The sequence below is a fragment of the Myxocyprinus asiaticus genome, chromosome 49 (assembly GCF_019703515.2).
Source record: "Myxocyprinus asiaticus isolate MX2 ecotype Aquarium Trade chromosome 49, UBuf_Myxa_2, whole genome shotgun sequence".
Taxonomy (NCBI): domain Eukaryota; kingdom Metazoa; phylum Chordata; class Actinopteri; order Cypriniformes; family Catostomidae; genus Myxocyprinus; species Myxocyprinus asiaticus.
This window is the reverse complement of record NC_059392.1, coordinates 19,972,661-20,000,218: the sequence shown is the minus strand read 5'-3', so window position 1 is coordinate 20,000,218 and position 27,558 is coordinate 19,972,661. Positions and strand designations below refer to the sequence as shown.

At 39.2% G+C, this 27,558-nt stretch overlaps 2 protein-coding genes across 7 annotated transcripts in view; both read left to right on the top strand.

Annotated features, from left to right (window-relative positions):
* The window catches only part of LOC127438133 (phosphofurin acidic cluster sorting protein 2-like), a 91,986-nt gene extending 88,354 nt beyond the window's left edge, over positions 1 to 3,632 (top strand). For all 5 annotated transcript variants that reach the window (XM_051693457.1, XM_051693455.1, XM_051693456.1 and 2 more), the window contains one exon: positions 1,427 to 3,632. In XM_051693457.1, coding sequence (XP_051549417.1) covers positions 1,427 to 1,542 — 116 coding nt within the window. In that variant the 3' untranslated portion in view covers positions 1,543 to 3,632. The remainder of the gene's footprint in view (positions 1 to 1,426) is intronic.
* A 928-nt stretch (positions 3,633 to 4,560) lies between these two features.
* The window catches only part of LOC127438140 (kinesin light chain 1-like), a 51,052-nt gene continuing 28,054 nt past the window's right edge, over positions 4,561 to 27,558 (top strand). The window contains exons 1-10 of one of the 2 annotated variants that reach the window (XM_051693476.1): positions 4,561 to 4,709; positions 11,429 to 11,699; positions 13,291 to 13,521; positions 16,722 to 16,791; positions 20,060 to 20,288; positions 21,069 to 21,156; positions 21,434 to 21,535; positions 23,879 to 24,052; positions 24,441 to 24,540; positions 27,330 to 27,379. In XM_051693476.1, the coding sequence (XP_051549436.1) occupies positions 11,451 to 11,699; positions 13,291 to 13,521; positions 16,722 to 16,791; positions 20,060 to 20,288; positions 21,069 to 21,156; positions 21,434 to 21,535; positions 23,879 to 24,052; positions 24,441 to 24,540; positions 27,330 to 27,379 (1,293 nt within the window). In that variant the 5' untranslated portion in view covers positions 4,561 to 4,709; positions 11,429 to 11,450. The remainder of the gene's footprint in view (positions 4,710 to 11,428; positions 11,700 to 13,290; positions 13,522 to 16,721; positions 16,792 to 20,059; positions 20,289 to 21,068; positions 21,157 to 21,433; positions 21,536 to 23,878; positions 24,053 to 24,440; positions 24,541 to 27,329; positions 27,380 to 27,558) is intronic. The other variant, XM_051693475.1, reaches the window with a different exon arrangement.

Sequence of the window (27,558 nt, the reverse complement as noted above, 5' to 3'; positions counted from 1 at the left end):
AGCCACTGTCAAACCCAGGAAAGGCTATGAACCCAAGGTCCTAACCACGCCCGTCAAAGCGCAGATGGTTCACCCTCAGGCCTTCTTCTCTCCTCCATTTAATTCGGATGAGGAACAATCATTGCATTGTTATGCCCTTTATGGGCACTACATGCATATGTTGAGCATACTTGCCAGTTCAGACTGTCTGATCACCTCTTTATATGCTATGGAGGACGCACAAAAGGATTGTCCGTCTCCAAGCAAAGGCTCTCTCACTGAATTGTCAATGCAGTTACCCAGCTTATGAGTCGCAGGGTAAGAGTTGCCCAGTTGGTGTTAAAGCACACTGATTTAGAGGCATGGCCTCCTCATGGGCATGGACGAATGGTGTGTCCTTACAAGACATATGTTTTGCAGCAGGATGGTCCTCTCAAAACACATTCGCAAGGTTTTACAACCTAGACGTAACGTCTCTTTTTGTTTTTTTTTTCACATTCCTTTCTGTTTAGAGCACTTGCTATGCATTACCCAAATATATATATACTTATGCCCTTCCCTTTAAGTACGGGCTCCCCATCATTTGCACAACCGCCTGCAGTCAGGCCGTTATAATTTACCATAAAGTTACGAGCACTTTCATTATAAATATACTCCCTTCCCGACTGGGTTCATAAGGAGTTAATTCATACTATATGACTATAGTTCATATATTCGTTATGAGTGCTCTCCTCCTGCCATCACAAGGATCACTCACTGCGGCATGCTCATGTTGGTCGCCGTCCCACAAGACTGCGCCATCATGTTTCCTCTCTGGGAAGTTTTGTTGTGTAGTGTGGCGTGATGGGATTCTGTTCCCCATATGCGTAACTGCGCAATGTCAAGTGTACTGAGTCGTAAGGGAACGTCTCGGTTACGTACGTAACCTCGGTTCCCTGAGACGAAGGGAACGAGACATTGCGAATGCTAGCCGTACTACAAGACTCAGAATTCTTGAGGCATGAGCGATGCTCTCCTTTTTCTCAGTCAGAAATTCTGAGAAAATGGTGTTTGTGCACCTGTTCTTATAGCGGACATTTTCGTGCCAAAACAGGTGGGGCTCAAACACCATAGCCAATATTAGAATACTGGCGTTATTGTAGAGAGGTTTCAACTAGGTCGTGTATGAAGGCACTCCCCATATGCGTAACTACGCAATGTCTCGTTCCCTTCGTCTCAGGGAACCAGGGTTACGTACGTAACCGAGACGTTTTCTTTGCTGCGTTGACATATTTTCTATTGAAACAAGAAGTTGGGGTGGGAAATATCAAGAACTTATCCTTTTCAAAATAGCCAAACCAAAATTTCCTAAAGGATTTATGAGGTTAAGGCATATTTAATATCAGATGTAGATTATTTAGTTTTTATTTCAAAAAGCAGTTGTTAATGTTGTATTTTTCCTCCTCAGTGTCCATTGATGGTGTAGAGTGGCACGACGTGAAGTTTTTCCAGCTGGCTGCACAGTGGCCAACTCACGTCAAGCACTTTCCTGTAGGAATCTTTGGCTACAGCAAGACCCTGTGACCCTCCGATTCCGGAACCTTCTCTGGCTCAAACTTCACAGAAAGTGGACGACTGCCTGAGAAACAGGGGGTGGTGGTGGGGGGTAAACACACAAATGGATTTTCCTGTGGAAATGGTCAATTTGGAAGCCTGTGTCAATGACAGAAATATTGTTAGTAATGTCACTAGTCGTTTTTGTCGCTCTGGCAGTGAAAGAAACAATGACGTGTTTGAAGCGCTGTCTTTTATTTTAAGATAAACACTACATGTTGTTGTAGAAATTGTACAGGCATGTACCGCAGCTTGCGTTTGTACTTTGTTGGGTTATAGTTATTATTTCTGTGAAATTTTCTGTGTCGATATTTGTTCTATGTACAATACAACAGGACGGGATTTATGAAGGGAGGTCAATTGAATTTGTATTCAAAAGGTTTGTTTGTTTGTTTATTTGTGTTGGGGGGGTTGTTGTTTAGTGATGCTGTGTGAGTGATCTGTAAATATGTTCAAGTGGGGTGGGGGTTATTGCACAGATGGGAGGGGTTAAATGCAAATGGGAGTTGCTAAGTACAAGTGTGAGGAGTTAAGGAACATGTAAAAGGAATTTCATTTGAATTGTTGAATGATTTTATCATAGCTAAAATGGCACATCCTTTAACTTTTAGCAACATGCACACTTTTTAGGTTAAGAAAGGTGACTTTTCTGACTAATGTCACTACCTGGGTAAATTTCAAATTTGTTTTGGGAGGAAAACATATTTGGACTATAATGAGGTGCTTTGGATGTTGCATGAAAACTGCAGTATATCTGGGTTAATTCTAAAGGGAGATCTTGGTTTGTTAAGTGGCAACCAACATATATTAATTTGAAAAGTGATATATGCTTTGAAAAGCCCTTTAATTAGTTTTAGCCCTTTTGTGTGGGGATACAACCAGATATTTTCTATTTTTTTACTCTTCTATCATTTTTACCTATCTCTGAATCTCTTGTGGTGACCATGTTGCAAGTTTTCAGAGTGATTTTGGAATGCTGTGGATGTGATAAATACAGGGTCCAGTTACTGCAGGCCAAAGGGGTTTATAGCGTGGGAAAATTTAGGATGACAACAGGACATCCTGTGCAACTTTTAGTCCGTTTACAAATATCGCCTGTGTAAAAATTGAGGGAGGAAGTTTAAAATAGCAGCTTTATCTGTGGTTGTATCTGTGTGTTTGATTGTTTGTGTGTTTATGAATGAAAGAGTTCGTTTATTTGCGACAGTTTGAGGTCTTCAGTATTAATTTTGAATGGTTTGGGTTCACATAAATATGAAAATTCTGTCATCATGTACTCACCTTTGTGTCATTCTAAACCTGTATGATTTACTAAATGGTGACAGAATTTTTATTTTTTTTTTATTTTATTTTATTCATTTCATGCAAGTGAAAAATGTGATATGGTTACATTTCTGGGAAGAGTGGATTGTTTTGTTTTTTTTTTATGTCTGAGTAGAACTGTTACTATTCTTTTCATTATATGACATAACTTTTTTTTTTCACTGATTTTGTGATTTTTGTTTTTTCTTAGATTGAGGTGGGCTGCTGAGGTTTGTTCAAGCATTTTGGGCCATCTTAGGTTGTTTTTTAAGCACTACTTTTTAGGGCAATGCGAGATGTTTTCCTCTAATTTAAAAACGTATATTTGACTTGTCTGTTCTAAATAGAAATGCAGACATTTGCACAAATCTTATTTCTAAGTTTGACAGTATTGATTCTGATTGAACCATTTGAGGAAAGCTTGTCTTCTTTGATGCTCTGTAATGTGTGTACATAAACGTATACTGCCATTTCATATCTTTATACTGGTTTTAATTGTCATACAAATACTAAAATGATTTTAACCATGGGTGCATTGTGATTTTTTTAACATTCACTGGCACTGTTTGTTTTTCTATCTTTCTTTTTAAAGGAGTTGATCTATTTTATAGACTTATTTTCAGACATGTAAATGAGCATGAGAAAGTCAAAAAAGTTGAGTGCATAGACAAATCTTTTCTTTTCAGTATTAGATAAATACTTCTCTGAGAACTGTTCAAATAAATTACAAATAATAAAAATACTTTTGTGTTTGCCGCTTTAAACTTCTGTGTTCTTCCAGAAGATGGAAGTAAAGTCAAGGTGATCTTTGAGCTCATGACACATATGTTACAATAGGTACATTTTATGGTGCTAGTTTTGTTCTCTTCATGAACATTTAATACCTTTCTATCTTTTAATTAATTAAAATAATAATAATAATAATAATAATAATAAAAGTGGGAGGCTATAAACGCCTTAAGAATAAACTGATACTGTTAGCGTGTTTAAACCTACAAAGCAAAACAAATATCTATTTTCTCAATTAAAATGAAAAGGCCTACATATAAAAATATAAAACTGGGGGTCATTCTGTCTTCTTGCTGAGAAAACCGTGAATGTGAGCGGACATTTTTCCTGAGGTAAATTTACAATGAAATTACCACGTCAAACGCTTAGCTAATGAATATTGATTCGGTCACGCTGATGTCATTGGTAACCTCAAGTGTCCATTCACATTATCTAATTAATATTGATAAGCCAAGTCTTCGTTCATTCGCCAACTGCCTACCGCCCATTTATGAAAGAACCGCCCACTTTAAGCATTCCAGCCAATCAGTAAGGACTACTGGGAGAACGCTACGATATCTTATTAATATTTATTAACAAGGATTAAATGAGTTCCTTGCTGTTTTTCAATTGTTTTTCGATGTAAACAAGCGAGCATCACGTTTTTTAAACGCAGTGTCAAGTTAAAAAGAACTTCACATTTCAAAACCAGCTGCGTTCTGTTCTGTTTTGTTCTGTTCGTGGCACTGCTTTTAGCGTTTTCTTGCTCATTAACATGTTCGGTGTGAACCGTTTACCAACGTACCGCCTACATACTACCTTACAGCCAATCAGGTAGGCCAACCGGGTGCACGTCATGTTACTTAATTAATATTAATGAGCCAAATCCTCACCATAGTAGGATTCATGAAGCTCAACCGCAGTAAAGGCGCAGTCTGGTCCAGGGCAGGGTGCTTTTGGCCTCATCTGGTGCTGTCCTGGATATTTGACGTATTTTCTCAGAATTTGGGCTTGATTAAATACGGTACCGTACGTCAGTGCTCTGGTCGGAGCTGTGATCGTAACAGGTATGTTATAATATGTTAATGAGCTTTAGATATTGTCTTTGTAATAAAGCTAATGTCTAAATTGTGCGTACATTGTGTTTATGAGCAGATACTGTTTTATAGCATTGTGTTTAATTGATTTATAATGCATTTATAAACAGAAGGTTTAAGTGTAAATTAAATATGTGTGCTGATTATGTAAACAGAGAGTGTGGGTATTTGTTTTGATCATATTTTGTCTGTTGCTGTCTGGTGTGAATAATATTTAGTGTGTGTTGTGTTAAAATTGGCTTGTGTTTCAGGGCAGTGTCATAAACTTAGTGTGCAGTGAACTATGGACTGTGTCACACAAGCAGAAACAAGGTTTATAGTCATCATGGCAACAGGACAACACCCCATAGACACAAATACACCGTACACAGAAGGTCATCTACAAAAAAAAAAAAAAAAAGCTGGTCATTATAGCAAAATAAACCCAGACATGATGATCAGGACCCCTAACTGAACATTATCCTGCTTATTACATGACTACTTACCTAATAAATAAAAAGAAATGTACATGAAGTATTTATTTGGGTTGACATAAGGGATGCAACGATGTACCGGTTGCCGATATTTATTGGCCAAATACGAACAAAATTAAAACCATCGGCATATCGGTTATAAGCATGAAAATGCCGATATGAAAAACCAATGGTTGATTTATAATTAATTAGTAACACACTTTGTAAAAACTGTGAATTGAAATGCACAATTCAGAAATAATAATAACCACAGAATTTAGAAGGGTTGGCACTCATAAGAACAAGTAATATTACATTTTTATTCATGGTCATTTTCATAAATGGGGAAAAACCAGCATTTAGGACATGACATCTCTTTGTTATGGACGTGACGGTTGTGAAAGCGGCACTTACATCATGAGGGAAAACCATCCAAAACGCTTTGAAATCTGCAGACTCCGACCTCTGAGACATTATATTACATAATAGTACTCATCAAGGCCGCATGATGACTTGAAATAAGATTGAAATTAAAAATTTTCATGGTATGGTTGAAATTTTCGTGGAATTGCCTGGAAACCAAAACACTTTGAAACATGCAGACTTTGACTTCTGAGACATCGGTTTGATATCCATTAATGCTGCCTGATTGATTGAATTAAGATTGAAATCGCAGTATGGTCTTGTGCGATTACTAAACCTTAAAAGGCTGCATGTTATCATATTTAGCTTTTTATCTTGTAATTACTTTCACTGTGGCTCTCTTGAACATTTTGGCCTGTCATGTGTTCAACAGATCCAATCAATGTTCAATGGAAATTATTTATTGTTAGAACAATGAAATACATTTTGTGTCACAGTCCTGTCACTCTCTCAGTCTGGGTTTTTGTCTGACAGGACCATGGTATTATCGTCCCATGTCTGTCTTGTGTTTTCGGTCGGTCTTGTTTCATGTCTGGAGCATGGTGTCTGGATCCTGACCCTTCTGTCTGGTTCGGTTTTGGTGTCGGGATCCGGACACTCATGTTCCATGTTTTGTCCTGTATTGGCGTGAGTGCATTGCGCTTGTCATCTTGGTGGCATGCACTCGCATCAATAATCTATGTCTGTTTCTTGCGCTGCATGTCCGGGTCTTGAGCTGTCTTCATGTTGTGCTGAGGTTCGGTCACTTCAGTCTGAGGTGTCGGGGGTGTGTGTGGCCAAACTCTCGCACAGGTTTCCTGTCTTGTTTTTGTCGCCTGTTGCGTGCATCACGTGCCGTTTCGGCTTCATTTAGTGTGAGAATGCGTGGCATTGCTTTGTTGCCTCTCTGCCTTATGTCATACCCCGCCTCCTTGTTTGCCCATTATTAGTTCATTTGTTACACCTTGCATTAACCTGTTTGATTTCCTTCCCTATTTTAGTCTCCTCATGCTTGCTGTCCAGGGCCAGTTTGTCTTGTTTTCCAGTCGGTCTTGTGTCTTGTTTCCAGTCTTGTGTGTTCCAGTCGGTCTTGTTTGTTGTTCTCGTTTATGTCGGTCCTGTTTATCAGGCCTGTTCCTGTTTGGTCCGGTCGGTCCTGATTCCCCATTACCCTTTGCCCCAGCCCTGGATTCATTACTTTACATTTACCCCTACGGGGTAGTTTGTGTTTGTTTTTTTTTCCCCTTTGTGGGAGTTTTGGTTTGTTTTTTATTTATTTTTATATTAATAAATTCCCTGTTTATTTTCAGCTCTGCATTTGGGTCCTGCATCTGACATTTTCTTAAAATTTTGGACCTCTTTGTACATTTTTAAGCATTCCTAAGTAAAATGAATCTGATGACAAAATAAGGTATGCTGCAAAATATCGGTATCGTTATTGGCCTATAGTTTTTGTTAATATCGGTATCGGCCAAAAATGTATCGGTTCATACCTAGACATTATTTTTTAATTGAGTCGACAGAAACTGGGGGTGATATGAGAGACATGAATCTAGTACAAACTACAAAGAGTGTTAAAAATAGTTTGTCATGGACAACGATCAATTATTCGGTGTTGCTCTCATTATATAAAAATATATGGCTGCAGAATACCTCAACTGACCAATCATATTCAAGTATTCCAGAGCGCTGTGTAATGAAAATCATATATTTTTTTAAAATGGGCCATAATGTTGTAGAAATATCTTGGTTTATTTGTTCCGTTGGAAGAATTTTATATAAAGTTTAGGACAAAAACTGAAAAATAAACCTACATTAGAGTCTCTCAGATCTGTTTGTGATCTAACATTCCTATCAACATGCTGCATTTAGCCTATTATTGATGAGGAGGACCAGAGATCCAGCCACTACTCACTTCAGCAAAATAAGAGTCACCCATCATTAAACAATAGGCTCACTGCCATTTTATGACAAAAACCAGAACACAGTCTGTATTTTGCTTAATATGCAAAGCAGTGGCAGTTGGTGCTTTTCAAAAGTGGGGAAGCACAGACTATGGTTTTTGGTGTTTGCAATGTTGCTCCCAAAAGCTACTCAAACTACTACTCAAACAGTGAATTTGCTTAAATATAATGAACTAAGCTCAACTGAACTAAACTGTTTTAGCAACAAAATATACGATTATGAAAGCTGAAAATAAGTGCGTTGCGTCAGATTGCAAATAAGTGTCGTGGAGACTTCACTCGAAAGCAGTGGTTTTACTAATTGTAAATGGGTCTTCCTGATCTTTCTACTTGTGTATTAAGCTAGTTAGGGGTTAAGCACTGAAGGTGTGGGGCTCTTTTTGTTTCTGTTAGTGTTCTTTTTCTTCTCATTATTATTCTTCCTCTGACTGGGAGTCTGAGTTAGCCCATATATACATATGGTAAAAAGTCGTGAAATTTGGTACACTTGTAGGGGACAGTCTGAACATTCTTTGTGGCAAATTTGGAGCCTCTAGCTAAACCCTCTAGCGCAACCAACTGTTCAGAGTTGCACTCACGTTCATGCTTATTACTTTTGAACTGTATGGCCTAGAAACTAAATTATTTTTTCTTCAGATTCCTTGGCTCATGGCAGTTTGAAATGTTGCAATAGTTCGAAATGTCACAAGATTTTCAAACTTCCTGTCCACCATTTTGAACGTAATAGAAAACCTACTTTTTAGAACTCCTCCTAGGCCATACATCCGATTTGTAAATTTTTTGTGAGTATCATCTAAAGACACTCGAGAAAAAGTTTTCAGTAGCTTTTCGATTGACAAGACGGTTATCGCATAGCGCATCAACAAATTGGTTGGCAAGACGGCAAAAAGGATCTGAGGCTGTATCTCGGCAACGCTTTGGTGTATTGACATGAAATGAAAGGGTATGTCATTGTCACCATGTCATTGTCACCACACCCTGACCGCACTTTATACATTTGGTGACAGCGCCACCTATTGGTCAAAAGTTGTAGTTAATTGTATTGTAATTCAAGCAATTTTAGGACTTATGGTTTTTTTACCGCTTTTCTTAAAACAATAATCAGTGATGTCTAATCATACTTCATTACAGCCGTTGGTCTGCTTGGCTCCGTAAATGCTGTTTGCAGCTATATTTGCCTTTGTGTCAGGTTTCAGCATCCAGTCAGTTCCAAAATGATTTTAGTTCAGCAGGAACTAAAGCATCAATTGAGATCATCATTTATTCTTTCAAACAGTCACATGACACTGGGTGGTGTAACCTAATTGAACCTACAGTGTTGATTTTGGCCATGTGGACATAATGTTAGACAGAAGGTTCTTTGTAAGCTTTGTGAGAAAATTGTTGGTTTGTGAGTAAAATAAGATCCGTGGTTAACATTACTTGAAGATACTTGGACGTTTTGTTCTTGAACAAAATTACACATAGTTATACCTCAAAAGGGAATTACACATCATTCGTTAAGTACATAAACAGTTAATGTGTTTGACAAATATTGTGTAATTTATTGGACAACCACTGGTGTCCTTATGTAGTAACTTTTTAGCAACGCATGTCTTTAAAGCACACGGCGGCTTCAAAATTAATGTTTAAGGTATAGTATTGTAATTTTTGTTGCAGAACCAAGCGTGAAAGTCTCTTCAAGTAGTGTTAACAACAGACCTCATTTAATCATAAACCAAAAACAACCATTCTAAAAATCCATTCAAAATTTCAGAGGGAACCCATAGCTCGAAAATGCTAATTCTCTTCCATGTTTTAGGATTACAAACTGAACAGTTCAATCAAGTTCATCTCCTCTTTTACATAGTTAACAAGCAGTGTTTTGTGGTATAAAATATTTCCGATAACTGCACTCCTGAAAGACATATAAAAACAATACAAATTACGATACATTTCTTTAAATGTTACTCATGTGGCATACTGTCTATGTTGCCGGTTCTTGGCCAAAATATTTTGTAATTTGGACCTGAGCTTTTTCTACAAAACGTCTGGCTACGTGCAACTAGCGTGTTTGATATCTCTGAGACACAGGTTCTGTTCCCATTGAAACCAGTAAGTAATCGCATTCACATAAACAATGGTGAGTGGGATTTTTATTTTTATCCACTGATGGTTAGGTTTAAAGTTAGGGTTTAGGTTTGGGTGTAGGGTTAATGAAATATGCATTCCTGTTGACTGTATTACATCATTTACAACTAAAAATGCAACTCACTTTTGGCGCCACCCTGTGGACATTTCACCTCATCAGCACTTCCAGCTTCGGCCACGGGGGGGCAGCAGCAGAACTTTTAGCATCCTGATGCTTAATTGACAGTGTAATCAGTCTTGATGGAGACTAGCTGACACTAACGATCACTAACCCTTATTAAAAATTAAAAACCTGCAATGTTTATGGTGCTGAATAGAAAGGACATTTCTGTTTAACCAGTATCCTCCTCCATTTTCTGTTGATGTGGTCTTGGTCAGCTGTCGATTAGCTTTAGGGTCACATTCTGCTCTTTTATGATGCCTGTGTCTGTATACACATCGCCACATTTATACTGATATGACACTATTTTTTCTGTTTTTATATAATACACAAGGATTTAAGTTGGCTGAACACAGTATATTCCATCTGCTGGGTTGTTATGTTGTTTCAATGTTTTAATACAGCTAATAATAATTTAATTAATTATATTTACACATATACAGTGAAATTCTTTTTTTTCACATATCCCAGCTAAGCTGGGGTCAGAGTGCAGGGTCAGCCATGATACAGCACCCCTGAAGCAGATAGGGTCAAGGGCCTTGCTCAAAGGCATCTTGGCAGTGCTGGGGCTTGAAGCCCTGACCTTCTGGTCAGTAACCCAGAGCCTTAACTGCTGAGCCACGACTGCCCCTTACGTGATACTTTAAATACACTTTAATTACATGACAAGATGAACCGATGATCATACGTGCATGTTATGTTAACGGTGAAGTGTGTAATTTCCACTCCACTAATGTCGCCAACTAAAATGGCAAAAGTTTATTTTTTGGTTTATTTTAAAGCGAATATGCTTAATAAGCCGACATTGCATAAGGACATGTGAACGGCAGAATTTGAATTTCTTACTTTGATCCTTATTCATAGCTGTGACCCATCTTAGTTATTCTTATGGGGTTAATCATTAAAAGAGGACTAGCAGAGCAAGGTCTAACTTTAGGTAAATGATTTTCATTGACTTTCATAACATAGTGGATATGAACCAGTAACAAGCATTGTCATGTCAACCAATGGCATGAATGTGGTCTGTAATTTCATCAGACTGCTGAATTAAAACGTTTTGGTTATAGACCATTATTCATTATTATACTATAATGATGGGTTATTATAAGACCAAATAGATTATTATCCCTCTTGTGATTGGTCAGTGTTGGACAGAACTGATAATTACAGGTATTTTGTTCTTGTTGGCCTACAGTGTGAATGGGCTGATCTTACAGTAAATTATTTTGACTGTTGTTTTTGACTATCTATGAGAGGCTGGTGTATAAAATGGGTATAATGGGGTAAAAAAGCATTGCTGTAAGACCGACAGCATTAGGGGGAAGTCTTATTGATAAGCTTTACAGCCTGATTATTTACGCCAGATTTCAGAGCTTAAAGTGGCTATTTTGGGGTAAAGCTCCAAGTAAGTGTTTGACAGGAAGTACTGACAAGTTTCAGGTGCACTTACTTGGAATTTGGTCCAGAGTTATGGTGGAAGAACTGAGAATTGTTGAGCTGGTCAAGCTGTTGATGGCCTCAAAGACTTAAATTCTCAAGTCAGAGTTCAAATGTCCTCAGCTTCACTTCTTCTCTCCAAAGGCTTCTTGAGCTCCAGCAGAGCATGTCCACCATGGTGTACCCTCATGAGGAGAGGCTAGAGAAGCTGACACAGGAGGAGATCATCTCCAGCACTAAACTGGTCATCCAGGGTCTGGAAGCTCTGAAGAGTGAGCACAACTCAATACTGCAGAGTCTTATGGAGACCATCCAGTGCTTGAAGAAGGATGAGGAAGCCAGCTCGGTTCATGAAAAGTCCAACCTCCTCCGCAAGTCTGTGGAAATGATCGAGCTGGGGCTGGGCGAGGCGCAGGTGAGTTAAAAGTAGATATAGACCGATTATCAGTTTGACCAATATTTTTACAGATATTCACACTATTCTACTCAATCCTTTGTATTATGTACATGTCTACTGATAAATGGCAGCATTTTATGGGTCTGTAAAGAATAGCACCTTATAACACCATTGCAACATGCATACAACAGGAAGCATATCGGCCTGAACGGAAAACAATTACGATATTCACACTTTTCTACTTAATCTCTTTAATATCGGGTCTACTGATAAATGGCACCATTTGGTGGGCCTGTAAAGAATAGCATCCAACAACACCATTATAACATGCGCATTCAACAGGAAATATATCGGTCTGGCTGATACTTTTGACCGATATTCACACTTTTCTTCTTAATCTCTTTAATATTAGGTTTACAGATAAATGCCACCATTTGGTGTGGTCTGTGAAGAATAGCACCAACAACACTATTACAACGTGCATTCAACAGGAAACATATCGGTCTGGCCGATATTTTTTTACCGATATTCACACTTTTCTTAATCTCTTTAATATTATTAGGTCTACAGGTAAATGGCACCATTTGGTGAGTCTGTGAAGAATAGCATGCAACAACACCATTTCAACACATGCATTAAACAGGAAACATATCGGTCTGGCCAATATTTTTCTACTTCATCTCTTTTATATTGTGTCTACTGATAAATGCTACCATTTGGTGGGTCTGTAAAAAGAATAGCACCCAATAACCCCACTGTGCGTTCAACAAGAAACAGTGGTGTTCACGTATTCAACTTAATGTATCGTTTGCATAAATTACCAAACTTTTTTTTTGCATTTGATAAACATACTTTAATATACATTAAAACTAACAGAGCAATGTTTTGAAAGCCCTGCAGAGCTACAGTGTTTACGGTTACATTCTGGCAGGCTGAAGACAGGAATAGATGAAAACGATGACGAAGATGATGTGGAACCCAAGTGCAGTTTAATCAGACTTAACAAAAAATACAAAACAGATATCCAAAAACAAAGAGACTAGAAACAAGGTGAACAAAATACAGCGTTCACCAAACACCAGCATACAGCGTTAACATCTGACAAAGACTGAATCAAACATAAGGCATTAAATACACAAACAAGGGAAACCAGATAATAAGACAACCAATGACAAAAAATAACTAATAAACAAGATAACAAGATTAATAAAGACACACACACGCACACACACACACACACACACACACACAAAAGAACCAATGACAAGACATGACTAATGAACCAAAGACCAATCATAACAGGACACATGACACAACAGGATGATCACATGACAAAGACAGGAACCAGGAAGATGAAACAAAATTCAAAATAAAGGACAAGACCAATAGCACATGAAACCAGAATAACATGAACTGACATAACTAAAAGGAACATGGAAAAGCATGACTAGACATGTTACATTTACACTTTTTGAGGGAATTAACCTACAATTGTACTTATAGTTTACACTACATATTAAGCTGATATATAAAAAAAATTTCAAACATTGAAAAAAATGGCTCACATCATATTTAATAAAGATAATGTGTTTAATATGTGTTGATTCAGGTGATGATGGCTCTGTCCAACCACCTGAATGCGGTGGAGTCGGAGAAACAGAAGTTGCGTGCTCAAGTGCGGCGGCTGTGTCAGGAGAACCAGTGGCTGCGAGATGAGTTGGCAAACACGCAGCAGAAACTGCAGAATAGCGAGCAGAACGTTGCACAGCTGGAAGAGGAGAAGAAACATCTGGAGTTTATGAACCAGCTCAAGAAATACGACGATGGCGCCTCGCCAGTTGTGAGTCTCATATAAATGTCAGGATTAAATGATATAGCAGTACAGAAAAGGTACTGAGGTACTAGCAATTTTTAATGGGACGACACCATCATTTTGCATATTTCAGTACCTGACAACAATGTGCTGCCATTCAACACCGTGCAGCAGAGGGGCCTGGGTAGCTCAGCAAGTAAAGACGCTGACTACCACACCTGGAGTCACAAGTTTGAATCCAGGGCGTGCTGAGTGACTCCAGTCAGGCTTCCTAAGCAACCAATTGGCCCAGTTGCTAGGGTGGGTAGAGTCACGTTGGGTTAACCTCCTCGTGGTCGCTATAATGTGGTTCTCGCTCTCGGTGGGGCGAGTGGTGAGTTGTGTGTGGATGCCGTGGAGAATAGCGTGAAGCCTCCACACGTGCTAGGTCTCCACGGTAATGCACTCAACAAGCCAACTGATAAGATGCGTGGATTTACGGTCTCAGACATGGAGGCAACTGAGATTCATCCTCTGCCACCTCAGATTGAGGCGAGTCACTGCGCCACCACGAGTACCTAAAGTGCATTGGGAACTGGGCATGCCAAATTTGGGAGAAAAGGGGAGGAAAAAAAAAACAGTGCAGCAGTGTGATGTCAGACGTAAAAAGAAAAGGAACTTTTAGGGGTGCAAAATTGTCCATCACAAAAACATCCATCACAGTCTGAGAACTCTGGATGCTGTGGACACTGTTGTTTTGGTGTAAAATTTCAACTGCTTTATCACAGTTGCACAATTAGAATTTTCTTAAGTTATAGCGTTAGCTTCTGAAATTGATGAAATTTGTCATGTGCCCTCACAATTTCCTGTTGTCTATGTGTACTTAGTTTTTTTATGTTTGAATATTACCCTCACAATTGTGTGCAGTACAATTAGTCATAATGGGCCACACTAAAACATATCGGTTCATTCCTTCTAAATATTAATTTCATAAAACGTATTTTTATAACTTCAGGCACATCTCTAGATAATACAAACCAAATTTCATGCAAACCACACAATGGCTAAAAGGGAGAGTTTAAAAAAAAGTAGGTTTAAAAAAAATGAAAAAATAAGTGGTAGAATATGTTTCTCTCGGAAATTGAAATCCACTGGTTATTTGCAAATTGTAAATTAGCTTATTATAGCACCACCTTGTGACCAATTCTCACAAAATTTGGTATACAGCCTAATTTTGCCAACCTGAAAGTGAACGCCAAATGTCATTGTGGCTAGGTGGAGGGCGGGGCCGGGTCGTGATTCTGCACACCCGGCCCCTAATTAGGCTGATGAATCCCGAGAGGGATAAAGGCGACCAGAGACGGCAGTGTGACGGAGAGAGAGTTACAGGCAGCTGCCCGACACCTGTGTGTGTGTCTTTTGGTTCAGTTTATTATTAAATCATTATTTACATTGTCAAGCCGGTTCTCGCCTCCTCCTTTCCATTGAATGTGTTACACTGGTGCCGAAACCCGGGAAGGAGGAGGGATGCACTGTAGTAGAGTCCTCGCCACTACCATCCATCCTAAAGGAGCAGCCGTGGCCATCTGCCAGGGGACGGAGGAGCCCGGCCGCCTGAGAGCGGAGGAACGGCCATTGACCGCGAGGGGAGGAGGGGCTTCTAACTGACCGCCTGGCGCGGTCAGGGCCGCTGCCAGGGGCGGAGGAGACCCCTTCCGTCCACCGGAAAGCGGCGGGGCGTTCCGTCCGCCAGGGGCCGAAGGACTGCCTCCGATCCGCCCGGGGAGGCACGGCTGTCATCCTCTAGAGGGTGGAGGAGTGGCCGAGGACCAGGCTACAGCATATCAGAGAACTGGTGAGTAAATTATTTTTTTTCTCTCTCTCTCTCTCTCTCCTGCTGCCGCTCCGTGTTGGCCTTTCCCTCTCTTTTAAATATTATTTAGTATAATATATTCCCAGGGGAAGGGGTGGGATGGGGGTGGGGGGGTAGGTCATGTCGGGGACTCCCCGGCCTGAGAGAACGAGGGAGGAATGTGACAGGGCGGAGGGGTGATTCCGCACACCCAGCCCCTAATTAGGCTGATGAAGCCCGAGAGGGATAAGGGCGACTGGAGACAGCAGTGCGACAGAGAGAGAGTTACGGGCAGCTGCCCAACACCTGTGTGTGTGTGTCTTGTTGGTTCAGTTCTTGATTAAAATATTATTTATATTGTCAAGCCGGTTCTCGCCTCCTCCTTTCCATTGAATGTGTTACAATCATAATGATTGGCCATTCACAATGCAATTTAATAGATGCTGACATTTTATTAGCTGCTGACGGACATTTTCGTTGATTTGTCGAATCAGTATTTTAAGCACATGTTAGCACTTGAACCAAAGAAGATGCATGTCCAATTCCAACTTTCTTTAAATGGTTCCCGAGTTATGATGTTTTTGTGTTGTTGTTGTTGTTGTTGTTATATTGCCCTCTTTGGACATAATAGGGCAAAAGTGATCCTCTAAATGTCTTTGTGTCTAAATGTAACAAGATTTTTTGTCTAAGATTAACAGTTTTGAGTTACATTTACAGTAGAAATATGTGCATGTTTAATTGTAAGGGTCATAGAGAGGGTGAAAAATCATCATTAAAAATAAATTACGACCTACGACGAACATACCTTGACTAGCATCATAAGTGGATCTCAGGGGAAAAAATAAATGCTTTTAAAGATAAAGCCACATTGTCTGGCATAGATTTTCTCTGCAGCGGTAGCCTGACCTTTTCTAGGATACATTCCATCTCTGTCTCTCTCTCTCTGTGTCCCTTTTACAGGCAAAATTGATTTGCCTTGTAGATGGATGACTGGGATTGGGTGGATGGAGATGTTATAGAGTAGACGTGGCATACTGTTACTGTGTGATGAATCACTCTTATATTCCCTGGCAGACAGAATTTCCTCTCCTTTGCCTCAGACCAATATTTTTTTCATTTTATTCTTCTGCGGTGGGCGGATTTTATGACAGTGAATCAGTTAAAATGGCAGTTCCCTCCAGCTTATCATTAATATTTCATGAAGGGATGTTTTCATGTAGTTGCTTCCTGAATTAATGGAGCCATTAACATTTAAAGACATTATAGACTTTCATGCCTGGACAGAGGTGCTACTGAGTGAAATTCACTTGGTTTACAACAGCTGTAAAATATTCATTATTATTAAAAACTATACAGAATTTAATTGTTTTTAAAATGTTCTTTGGTTTTGGTTTAGGAAGAGAAAAATGGAGAGACTCCAAAAGATTCTCTTGATGATCTGTTTCCCAATGATGAAGACTACCAGGGTAAGGAAGTGCCATATATATATATATATATATATATATATATATATATATATATGTATACACACACACACACACACACACACACACACACAGATGAGCCAAAACATTATGACCACCTGCCTAATATGCTGTTGGTCCTCCACGTCCTGCCAAAACAGCGCCGAGGCATGGACTCTACAAGACACCTGAAGGTGTCCTGTGGTGTCTGACACTAATACATTAGCAGTAGATCCTTCAAGTCCTTTAAGTTGTGAAGTGGAGTCACCGTGGATCGGACTTGTTGGTCCATCATATCCCACAGATGCTCAGTCGGATTGAGATCTGGGGAATTTGGAGACCAGGGCAACACCTTGATCTCTTCATCATGTTCCTCAAACCATTCCCGAACAATGTGTGCAGTGTGGCAGGGCGCATTATCCTGCTGAAAGGCCACTGCCATCAGGGAATACCATTGCCATGAAGGGGTGTAACTGGTCTGCAGTGATGTTTAGGTAGGTGGCACATGTCAAATTGATGTCAACACGAATGACTGGCCCAGGGTTTCCCAGCAGAACATTGCCTAGAGCATCACACTCCCTCCACCGGCTTGTCATTTTCCCACAGTGCATCCTGGTGCCATCACTTCCCCAGGTAAACGGCGCACACGTACACTGCTGTCCATGTGATGTTAAAGGATACGGGACTCATCGGACAAGGCGACCTTCTTCCACTGCTCCAAGGTCCAGTTCCAATGCTTGCGTGACCATTGTAGGCGCTTTTGACAGTGGACAGGTGTTATCATGTGCGCTCTGACTGGTCTGCGGTTATGCAGCCCCATACACAGCAGGGTCCAATGCACTGTGTGTTGTGACCAGGGTACAGTTTGCCTGGGGGGATGGGGGGATTTCTCTGCCTCTGCTTTTGATATCCCCCCTCTGGTCATTCATTTTTTTAAATGTATCCGGAGGGGATACGTTTTATCCGTTTCTAGTCAGACTGATGGCATACCTATCCAACAGTAGATGATGCTATTAAGTAAAGCCCTATTTGGAAGTGATTAGTTGTCTGGACAAATGTCTGACTGTAGATTAATTATTACTGCGAACATCTGTGCTGTTTACTTTTCACACAGGATAAGGGATGTCTGTAGAGATTCAAGAGATGGGTGCATAAACTCACTGCATTTACAAACTGACGTCACACATAAATAACCCATCAGAAAATGTATAGCTGTGCTGATTAATTATCAAGAAATATTAAACAAAAACATATGCTGTAGCCTATCTGGGATTATTAGAAGAAATTGATTGGAATACCTGGAATACCTACCTAAATACAAGACAACTGGTGACATTAGTGAGCCTGTAATCCTATATTACACTCTTAAAGGTGCAATATGTAACAATTTTAATGTAATATTTTTTTGTTTTGTTTTTTGCCAATGTGTGAACGGCTTGTAATGCAGCCTAAAAAATTAGCCCTTCCCAGATTTCCTAAGTTGCCTATTAAAGCCTGTAGACTGATTTTCATGCGAAGGGAGCGGGTCGCTTTTGCCGAGAAAATCCAAAGGATGTGACGTTTATGCGCGCTCCCGAGAGCATTGCCTCAGACAGTAGCTTCTCTTCCGCTATTCAGCAGCAACAACAAACTGCAACACTAGGTAACATTATCTTAGAGATGGAATCCAGCAAACATCCGGCTCCCAGCACAACACTGACTCCTGCACAAACTCCGAGTAAGCCACAAAAAAAAAAAAAAAAAAAACATTTATCTTCTGAATCCCATCTTGCTAAGCAGGAATGCGATTGTGGTCGAGTGAAAACTAGAGTGAACATCGGCAGGGCATTTGACTGTGATTGATAATTAAGAGAATTTGACCTGTGTGTTACCTCATATTTATACCCCTGTGAAAAAGGAAGTCATGCCTGAACAATTTCATGTTCCTAGTCACCCAGGTGCATAAAAAATGTCAAATATGAATGGGAATTGTAACAGGTAAAGGTTGGGCAGGGAGGAGGTGGTAACCGGCTGAACAGGCAACATAAATTTTAATGGACAACATAAACCAACATGAGGACACACACACAACACGGCCGCGTGCGTTTCTCTCTCTCTTGAACCGGTGCCTCTGGCTGCCCCTTATCTCGCTCTCCCGCTGATCAGCTGATTCAGCGCGGGCCGTGCTCCATCACGGCCTGGCCACGCCCTCTTCCTCGTCACACTCCTCTCCCGCCCGATTCAGGCTGGGGCACCACCGGTTTTACTAACCTGCCCCCCCACCTCTGGAGCGGAGACACAGAGAGAGAGAGAGAGAGAGAGAGAGAGAGAGAGAGAGAGAGAAGAACTTGCTCGCCGGCTCCCGGATGCGCTGTCACCCGGTCCTCAACCGCTCCTCCGCCCTCTGGCGAATGCCAGCTCGCTCCTCCCCCGGCAGCCGGCAGCGACCCCTCCATCCTCCCTCCCGGGTTTCGGCACCACTGTAACAGGTAAAGGTCAGGCAGGGAGGAGGCGGGAACTGGCTGAACATTCAACATAAAGTTTAATGGACAACATAAACCAACATGAAACATAAGGACACACACACACACAACGCGGCCGCGTGCTTCTCTCTCTCTCGAACCGGCGCCTCCGGCTGCCCCTAATCTTGCTCTCCCGCTGATCAGCTGATTCAGCGCCGGCTGTGCTCCATCACGGCCTGGCCACACCCTCGTCATAGGAATATACTTCAGATATATTTTACTCATAAGAATTTCTAGGGGTGCCAATAATTGTAGCTAACGTGTTTTGGAGAAAAATATTTATTTAATAATGAGATATTTCCCCTCTTTCAATTGTTTTACTTCAATTAAAGGTTAGATTTTTGTGTATTTTTTTAATGAAAGATCAAAAGGATAAACAATGCAGATTTTTGCTCTTATTTATCAAGCATGCCAATATTTTTGGCCACCACTGTACAAATAGTTTTTTAATAAAATTAATTTCATATGAAACTACTTGTCTTACTAAGTTACTTAGATAATAGTATTCATAGTTTATCTGATGTATCTAATAATTCTAATGCTTTATAAACATTAATGTGACACTTAAGGGCACCCTGTTCGTGGAAAATGCCCTTTATCTATTTTTTATTTATTTTAATTTGACTCAGACTCAAAGAATTTTCCCTGTTCCAAATGGTGCAATTAATGAGTACCACAAGTCCTGAGGTTGGCATTTAGGACAGATCCAGTAACACAATGCATTCCATGTTTTCCGCGTTAAAAGTGTTTCTTTGTGTCGCCCCCTTCAGGCCCACACCAGCACAACAGTGCTGCGGTTGCAGCTGCGCAACAGGGCGGGTACGAGATCCCCGTCCGCCTCCGAACACTCCACAACCTGGTGATACAATACGCGTCTCAGGGCCGGTACGAGGTGGCCGTCCCGCTGTGCAAACAGGCTCTGGAGGATCTGGAGAAAACCTCTGGACACGACCATCCGGATGTAGCCACCATGCTCAACATCCTGGCCCTTGTCTACAGGTGTGTGTCTATGTGTTAACACTGTCCGTGGACGTCAACATGCCTGCAGAACTCGGCAGGAATCTTTGCAGATTTCCACATAATTGGAACGCCCGTCATTCACAAAATCCTACACATCCCCTGCCCTTTGTATGTTCATTTATTTAACATTTTGGCAAATTTGACAATGCTTTTAGCTACCAATAATAGTAAAGTACTCACAGCTCCACTGAACACATTGTTACATACATTTCACAGGACAAAAATTAGCATAGACAATGCAAAAAGGTTCTGTCAGAGCGTGCTCATCGAATGTACTTAATCTTTGCTTTAGGGCTGTTGATTTAACGCATTAATGCATTGGGAGTAAATATATATAAAAAAAGAATGCATTAAAAAAAAATCACGCAATTAATCATGCCTCCTGCATAAAATCCCTAATAAGGAATTTTCCCACCATCGGAGCAATTCTAGCTTCAATACCAACTCTTTTACCAAAGTTTTTGCGAGTAGCAGTCAGCATGGGGCAGTTAGCACACTTACCAAGAAAAGACAGCACAAACAAAATGTAGAGGTCTCGAAATGTGTTTTTCAAAGTTTCAAACAAAGTTTAACTTGACGCAGCGTCCTAAACCTTGGCATTTATGGCGCAAGTCACTGACAATTTTTGTTCTTTCAAGAGTGGAATAATTGCATGGTTAAACAAAAAGAGTATAGCATATTACATAGAAATTGCTAAGTAAAGCCCACAAAAACAAGCCTGACTGAAATAAGACTATATGGTATTTTTCTTTCTTTCAGGGACCAGAATAAATACAAGGAAGCGGCTCATCTCCTTAATGATGCCCTGTCAATCAGAGAAAAGACCCTGGGCAAAGATCATCCAGCTGTAAGTAACACAAAACCACTCTTGTCTGCTTCACATTAGAAACATAATAAACCTCTGGAGACTGAGGCTGGCAGATATATTGATATTTTTATGATGATTTTGCTGGCAACATAAAATTAACCAGCTTTTTATTTGGCCATTAATATGATCCGTAAACAGTCTGTGGACGTATTGTCTGAGAGTCGTGAGACTACAGTCCACATGAGCACAGTATTCCTCTAGTTAATCTTCTGTCTGTAGTGCACTATAATTACACACATCCATATTACTAATGCAGGTGGCAGCCACCCTCAACAACCTGGCAGTGCTGTATGGGAAAAGAGGAAAATACAAAGAAGCAGAACCATTGTGTAAGAGAGCGCTGGAGATCAGAGAGATGGTACTGGAACATAAATACTCACCCTTAAATGAACACTTATTAAAACAGCAACTACATTATTTTCAGCATATTGACTTCTGTTAGTTAATGGGTAGTTAACCGAAGGACATGGACATGAACTTTTTTTGTCAATATATATTTAAATAAGGGTCATTTGTACAACTTATACTCAACTATTTGTTTTCACTAGTTCATTTTAAATCAGAATATTTACAGTACAGATATACCATGTAGTCTATCAATTAATATGAAGTCCTGGAAACTGCACACACAGTTATTACAATACAATTTGAAAATGGAGTTAAAACTAGTTTTAGATGGAGTTTAGCCAGTTTTGGATGTAATCCGATTACAAAGTAATTAGTTGCTGTAATCTAATTACTTTTTCAAGTAGTCAAAAATTTGTGTAACACATTACGTTTTAAATTTGTGTAATCAGATTTGAGTTGCTGACTTTCAGTTAAAGGAATATTTCAGGTTCAGTGCAAGTTAAGCTCAGTCGACAGCATTTGTGGCATAATGTTGATTAATGTTGATCGCCTCTCCTTTTCTTTAAAAAAAAGCTAAATAAAGAGGTTTCAGTAGCTATGTTTCCATCCAAGTTGTGAATTTAATATATGCGAAAAACCATATATCGCAAAAACAATATGCGAATAAAGCCGTGTTTCCATCCCATGTGTTCAAAAGAGCAAAATCGTCACTTCCAGAGAAACTGTAGTCACTGTGACTCTTTTGTTAATAAAATACTTGTAGTTTAGAGCACACAGAAAAAAACACTGTAAAGAACTTTGGTTCATCCACACAGAGGCCGAGATATTTGATGAATCAATGGGAGCGGTGCATGAACTGAGAATTAGACTGAATGTCTATGGACGAGCACATCTGTGAGGGCTGAAATCCGTTAGAGCGCCGCATTTTGTGACGGAAGGTGATAAGGGTTAAAATTAGTTTTTCTAGTACTTGCTTCCATCTAGTGGAATAAAATAAGATGGCATGAACAGAACCAGAATTACAGAATTGCTTACAAATTTAGGAATATTTTTTTTATTATTATTCTATTCATCATAAGATTGTAAACATATACAATATTATTTATGAATAATTTGAGCCTTTTTTTATATGGGGGGAGTTCTGAAAAAGTTAGAGCAATTTTTCCAATTAGTCCACAGTAAGTGTAAATGGTGAGCTTTTAAATATGAGTGTGAAAAATTGCAGGCGGCAGCCCAAAAAATGCTCCAGAGTTGAAGAGGTTGGGATTGAACCCGGAATATTCCCTTAAACTCATTTCTTTTAAGTGCATTAATTGGGTTACACATATTTCAAAATTAATATTATATATGTGGAATACATTAAAAACATAAATTATGTCAGTGGTAAAAGACGCTGGCTACCACCCCTGGAGTTCACTAGTTCGCTACCAGGGTGTGCTGAGTGACTCCAGCCAGGTCTCCTAAGCAACCAAATTGGCCCGGTTGCTAGGGTGGGTAGAGTCACATGGGGTAACCTCCTCGTGGTCGCTATAATGTGGTTCGTTCTCGGTGGGGCGCGTGGTGAGTTGAGCGCGGATGCCGCGGTGGATGGCGTGAAACCTCCACACGCGCTATGTCTCCGTGGCAACGCGCTCCACAAGCCACGTGATAAGATGCGCGGGTTGACGGTCTCAGACGCGGAGGCAACTGGGATTCATCCTCTGCCACCGGATTGAGGCGAATCACTACGTGACCATGAGGACTTAAAAGCGCACTGGGAATTGGGCATTCCAAATTGGGTGGAAAAAAAAAAAAAACATAAATGATGTTTCTGTGAAAAGTTAAAAGTAAAGTGATTAGTAATGTGATTACATTTCCCATGAAGTAATGAGTTGGGTAATCTGATTAATTATATAATTAATTAAATATAACGAAAAAATATGTAAATACATAATTAGTCATTTGTAGTGGATTACTTTTTTGAGTAATTTACCCAACACTGAGTTAAGCATGTCACACCGCAGGACAGATTAAATTGATACTTTAATGTTTAAGTTAAAACTGTGCTAGTACTTATTTTTATGTATTTTAATATTTTAAAATAAATATTTTAAAAGTAAAATATTCCATTTTAAAATGTTTTAATATCTTTTTATGAAGGGATAGGGAAAGTATGTCACAACTGCCCTAATATATATTTACAGAATTTATAAAGTTCTTGTTTTTCAAACTTTATGATTGTATCATAGAAGATTGTACAAAGAGACCGTTTTGTCATTTGATTAGCATAATATTTTAATACACATCTGACATTTTTTGTCTCTAGACCTATCCCAGTGAATGTTTTCTCCCCTGTCTTACCCTCAATGCTCAGGTGTTGGGGCGGGATCATCCAGACGTGGCCAAGCAGCTGAATAATTTAGCACTGCTGTGTCAGAATCAGGGGAAGTATGAGGAGGTGGAGTATTATTACTGCAGAGCTTTAGATATCTACGAGAAAAGACTTGGACCTGATGATCCCAATGTCGCAAAGACCAAAAACAACCTGGTGAATATATTTAACCCTCAACCTGAATCCACCAACAATATTTGTTTACACCAGTGTCAAAAATTACATTTTTTATTAAAGGGCCATATCTGCAGCCTAGGGATGGTATTCAGGGGCATTCTTTAGCTTTATGAGAGCATAACATAAAACACAAAGAGTGTTGTCCATTTATGTCAAATACTTCAATTGAAATAATTAATTGATAAAGTCACTACTGTCTCTAAATCCATAGGCCTAGAATAGAATAGAATGAAAAATATATATATATATACATTTTTGCCCCATATTTTAAATATTTGGGGAAATTTGGTCACTTTCTGAGGCATTTTTGCCCTGAGCCCAAGACAACTCAAAATTAAGAGATTTATTTGCATTTGTTTTCCTGCAGGCGTCGTGCTATCTGAAACAGGGCAAGTACAAGGAAGCAGAGATCCTGTACAAAGAGATTTTGACACGTGCCCATGAGAAAGAGTTTGGATCTGTTGATGGTACGATCATTTCTTGATTAAGCCACTTTACCGTTAGCTGACTGACTGCATGCTGCATTCTTACAAACGTTTTTCTTTTTCCCTCTCTACAATGTTTTAAAACTGAACTCTTGTGACCTCACCAGCCGATTCCTAACCTTTGATATCATGACCCCTCCACACACCTGACATCTGGTTTACAACCAAACAGTGCCAGCCATGGAGCAAACGTAGACATCAACAGTGAAATCACAAATAATAAAACATATTTTAAGTAACAATGAAAATATAGAATTGATTCACACTTCCCAGACAAGACGTCAGGGTTTTAGGACTTAATGTTACGGTAACACTTTACAATAAGATTAGATATCATGAACTAATAATGAACAGTTTTTTTTATTTTTTATGCTAATTTATAAATATACTATTGTCAATTGTTAGTTCACATTCATAATGCGTTAACTGATGTTAACATATAACGTTAACAACATTTAATATAAAAAAATAATAATATTAGTATATGTAGAAATTAACATTAACCAAGAGTAATAAATGCTGTAAAAGTATTGTTCATTGTTTGTTCATGTTAACTATTGCGTTAACTTATGTTAACATATAAAATATACAGGGCCTGGGTAGCTCAGCAAGTAAAGACGCTGACTACCACACCTGGAGTCGCAAGTTTGAATCCAGGGCGTGCTGAGCGACTCCAGTCAGGCTTCCTAAGCAACCAATTGGCCCGGTTGCTAGGGAGGGTAGAGTCACATGGGGTAACCTCCTCGTGGTGGCTATAATTTGGTTCGCTCTCAGTGGGATGCGTGGTGAGTTGTGCGTGGATGCCGCAAAGAATAGCATGAAGCCTCCACACGCACTAGGTCTCCTAAGCAACCAATTAGCCCAGTTGCTAGGGAGGATAGAGTCACATGGGGTAACCTCCTCGTGGTCGCTATAATGTGGTTCTCACTCTCGGAAGGGCGTGTGGTGAGTTGTTTGTGGATGCCGCGGGGAATAGCGTGAAGCCTCCACGCGCGTCTCCGCGGTAACGTGCTCAACAAGCCACGTGATAAGATGCACGGATTGACGGTCTCAGACGTGGAGGCAACTGAGATTTGTCCTTTTCCACCCGGATTGAGACAAGTCACTGCGCCACCACGAGGACTTAGAGCACATTGGGAATTGGGCATTCCAAATTGGGGAGAAAATCCCCCAAAAAAACTTTTAATGCAAAAAATACCTTTGTATATGGGAAAAAATGAACCTTAACCAATATTAATTAATGCTATAAACGTATTGTTCATAGTTCAGTCATGTGAACTACTGCATTAACTGATGTTAACATATAAAATATACAACTTTTAATGTAAAAAATGTATTAGTATATGTAGAAATTAACATTATCCAAGATTTATTAATGCTGTAAAAGTATTGTTCATTATTCGTTCATGTTAACTATTGCATTAACTGATGTTAACATAGAAAATCTTACTGTAAAGTGTTAACAATGTTACAATTATTTGTCTTGCCATACATGTATATAATTTATTTGTACTTTTGCTGTAAAGATGACAAATATGTTGTCTCTCAAATATGGATGCAGAATTAGGATAGTATATATGCTGGTATACAGTATATGTGTCAAGCAAAATGAATGTCTCAGAAATGAATGGGAAAGCAGGAGAACTTGAGTTTACAAACAAATAAACAGATGGTTTGTATCTGTGCTTTTCCTCTTTTTATTGTTATGTTTTATAACTTTCACTATTTGATTTTACACCTCACCTGCATTTGTTATTTTGATCTGTGTTAACAGTCATTTGTGGTTTCATTTCATTTTTTAAGTCATAGTCATTTTTTGTTCTTCAGTGTGAGAAAATTGATCTATCTCTTCAGATCAGACTTTTTTGTTTTTAATTTTGTGAATAATTTTTATGTTGATTTTGCACGCTTCATTTCAATAAATCAGCGTGAGAGTGATTGTTTTTCCTCCTGAATTTTATCATTATTTTTAGGTGAATTTCGGGTTATATTTCACTCCAAAATCAAAAATTAGAAATAACATTAAGGAATACGATATTATATTTTGCATAATTCAAGTTCAGTACAACAGATACTACCATGGTGCATACTAATTTAATGATATGATTATTATTATTTTTTATTACATTAATTAGAATTAGACTTTTCTGCATAACAGTTTACTGTTTTCATTTTTGGTCTAATGGTAGTTTTGCATTATACTTTACATTAGATTACATTACAGAGTACTGAAACTTGGCGTAGGTGGTGGGGGAATGGGGGTGGGGTGGACTGGAGGGTATGCTTAATTATTATTTTATTTAAATAATGTCAGAATGCTAAGAATTGGTCCTAAAATAGACCTAAAATTATAATTTCTTATTTATTTTATTTTTTCACCTGAAATATGACCCGAACATGTTCTTGACAGTTTTTGTTAGCTTCACCGTTTCATGCTGCCTTTATTATGTGAGCCTGTCATTTTTATGAACGTTTCCATGGTGTACATTCTAGCAAAAATGAAAGAAAAAAATAACAAAAGAGAATCTTAATTGTGTCATATTGACAATCCCATAGTTACTATTTATTGTTACTAATGTAAAACTGTGGTAACTTGGTATTATCCACCACTGTCATCAAAACAAGATTCAGGTTCACTGTTTGATAGAGATCCCATTATTATGTTTACTTCCAAAATAAGCAGAACTGTATGACTTTATTGCTGTTTTATACATCAGTAAATCAAGACTGTCTAAACAGAAGACTGTGTGTCTGTATGTGTGTGTCTACAGCTGAGAATAAACCCATCTGGATGCACGCTGAGGAGAGAGAAGAGAGCAAAGTAGGTTTGTAACAGTGTGTGTGAGAGAGAGAAACAGTGATACTAACTGTAGATGTTCATTTTAGAGGCTAATAGATGTATTTACAACAAACTCAGTTTCTTCTGCACTCATTACTACAAACTGTCTGAATGATTGGCAACCAAAAATGATTTGTTTCTCTTGTGTGCTCTCTTTACTC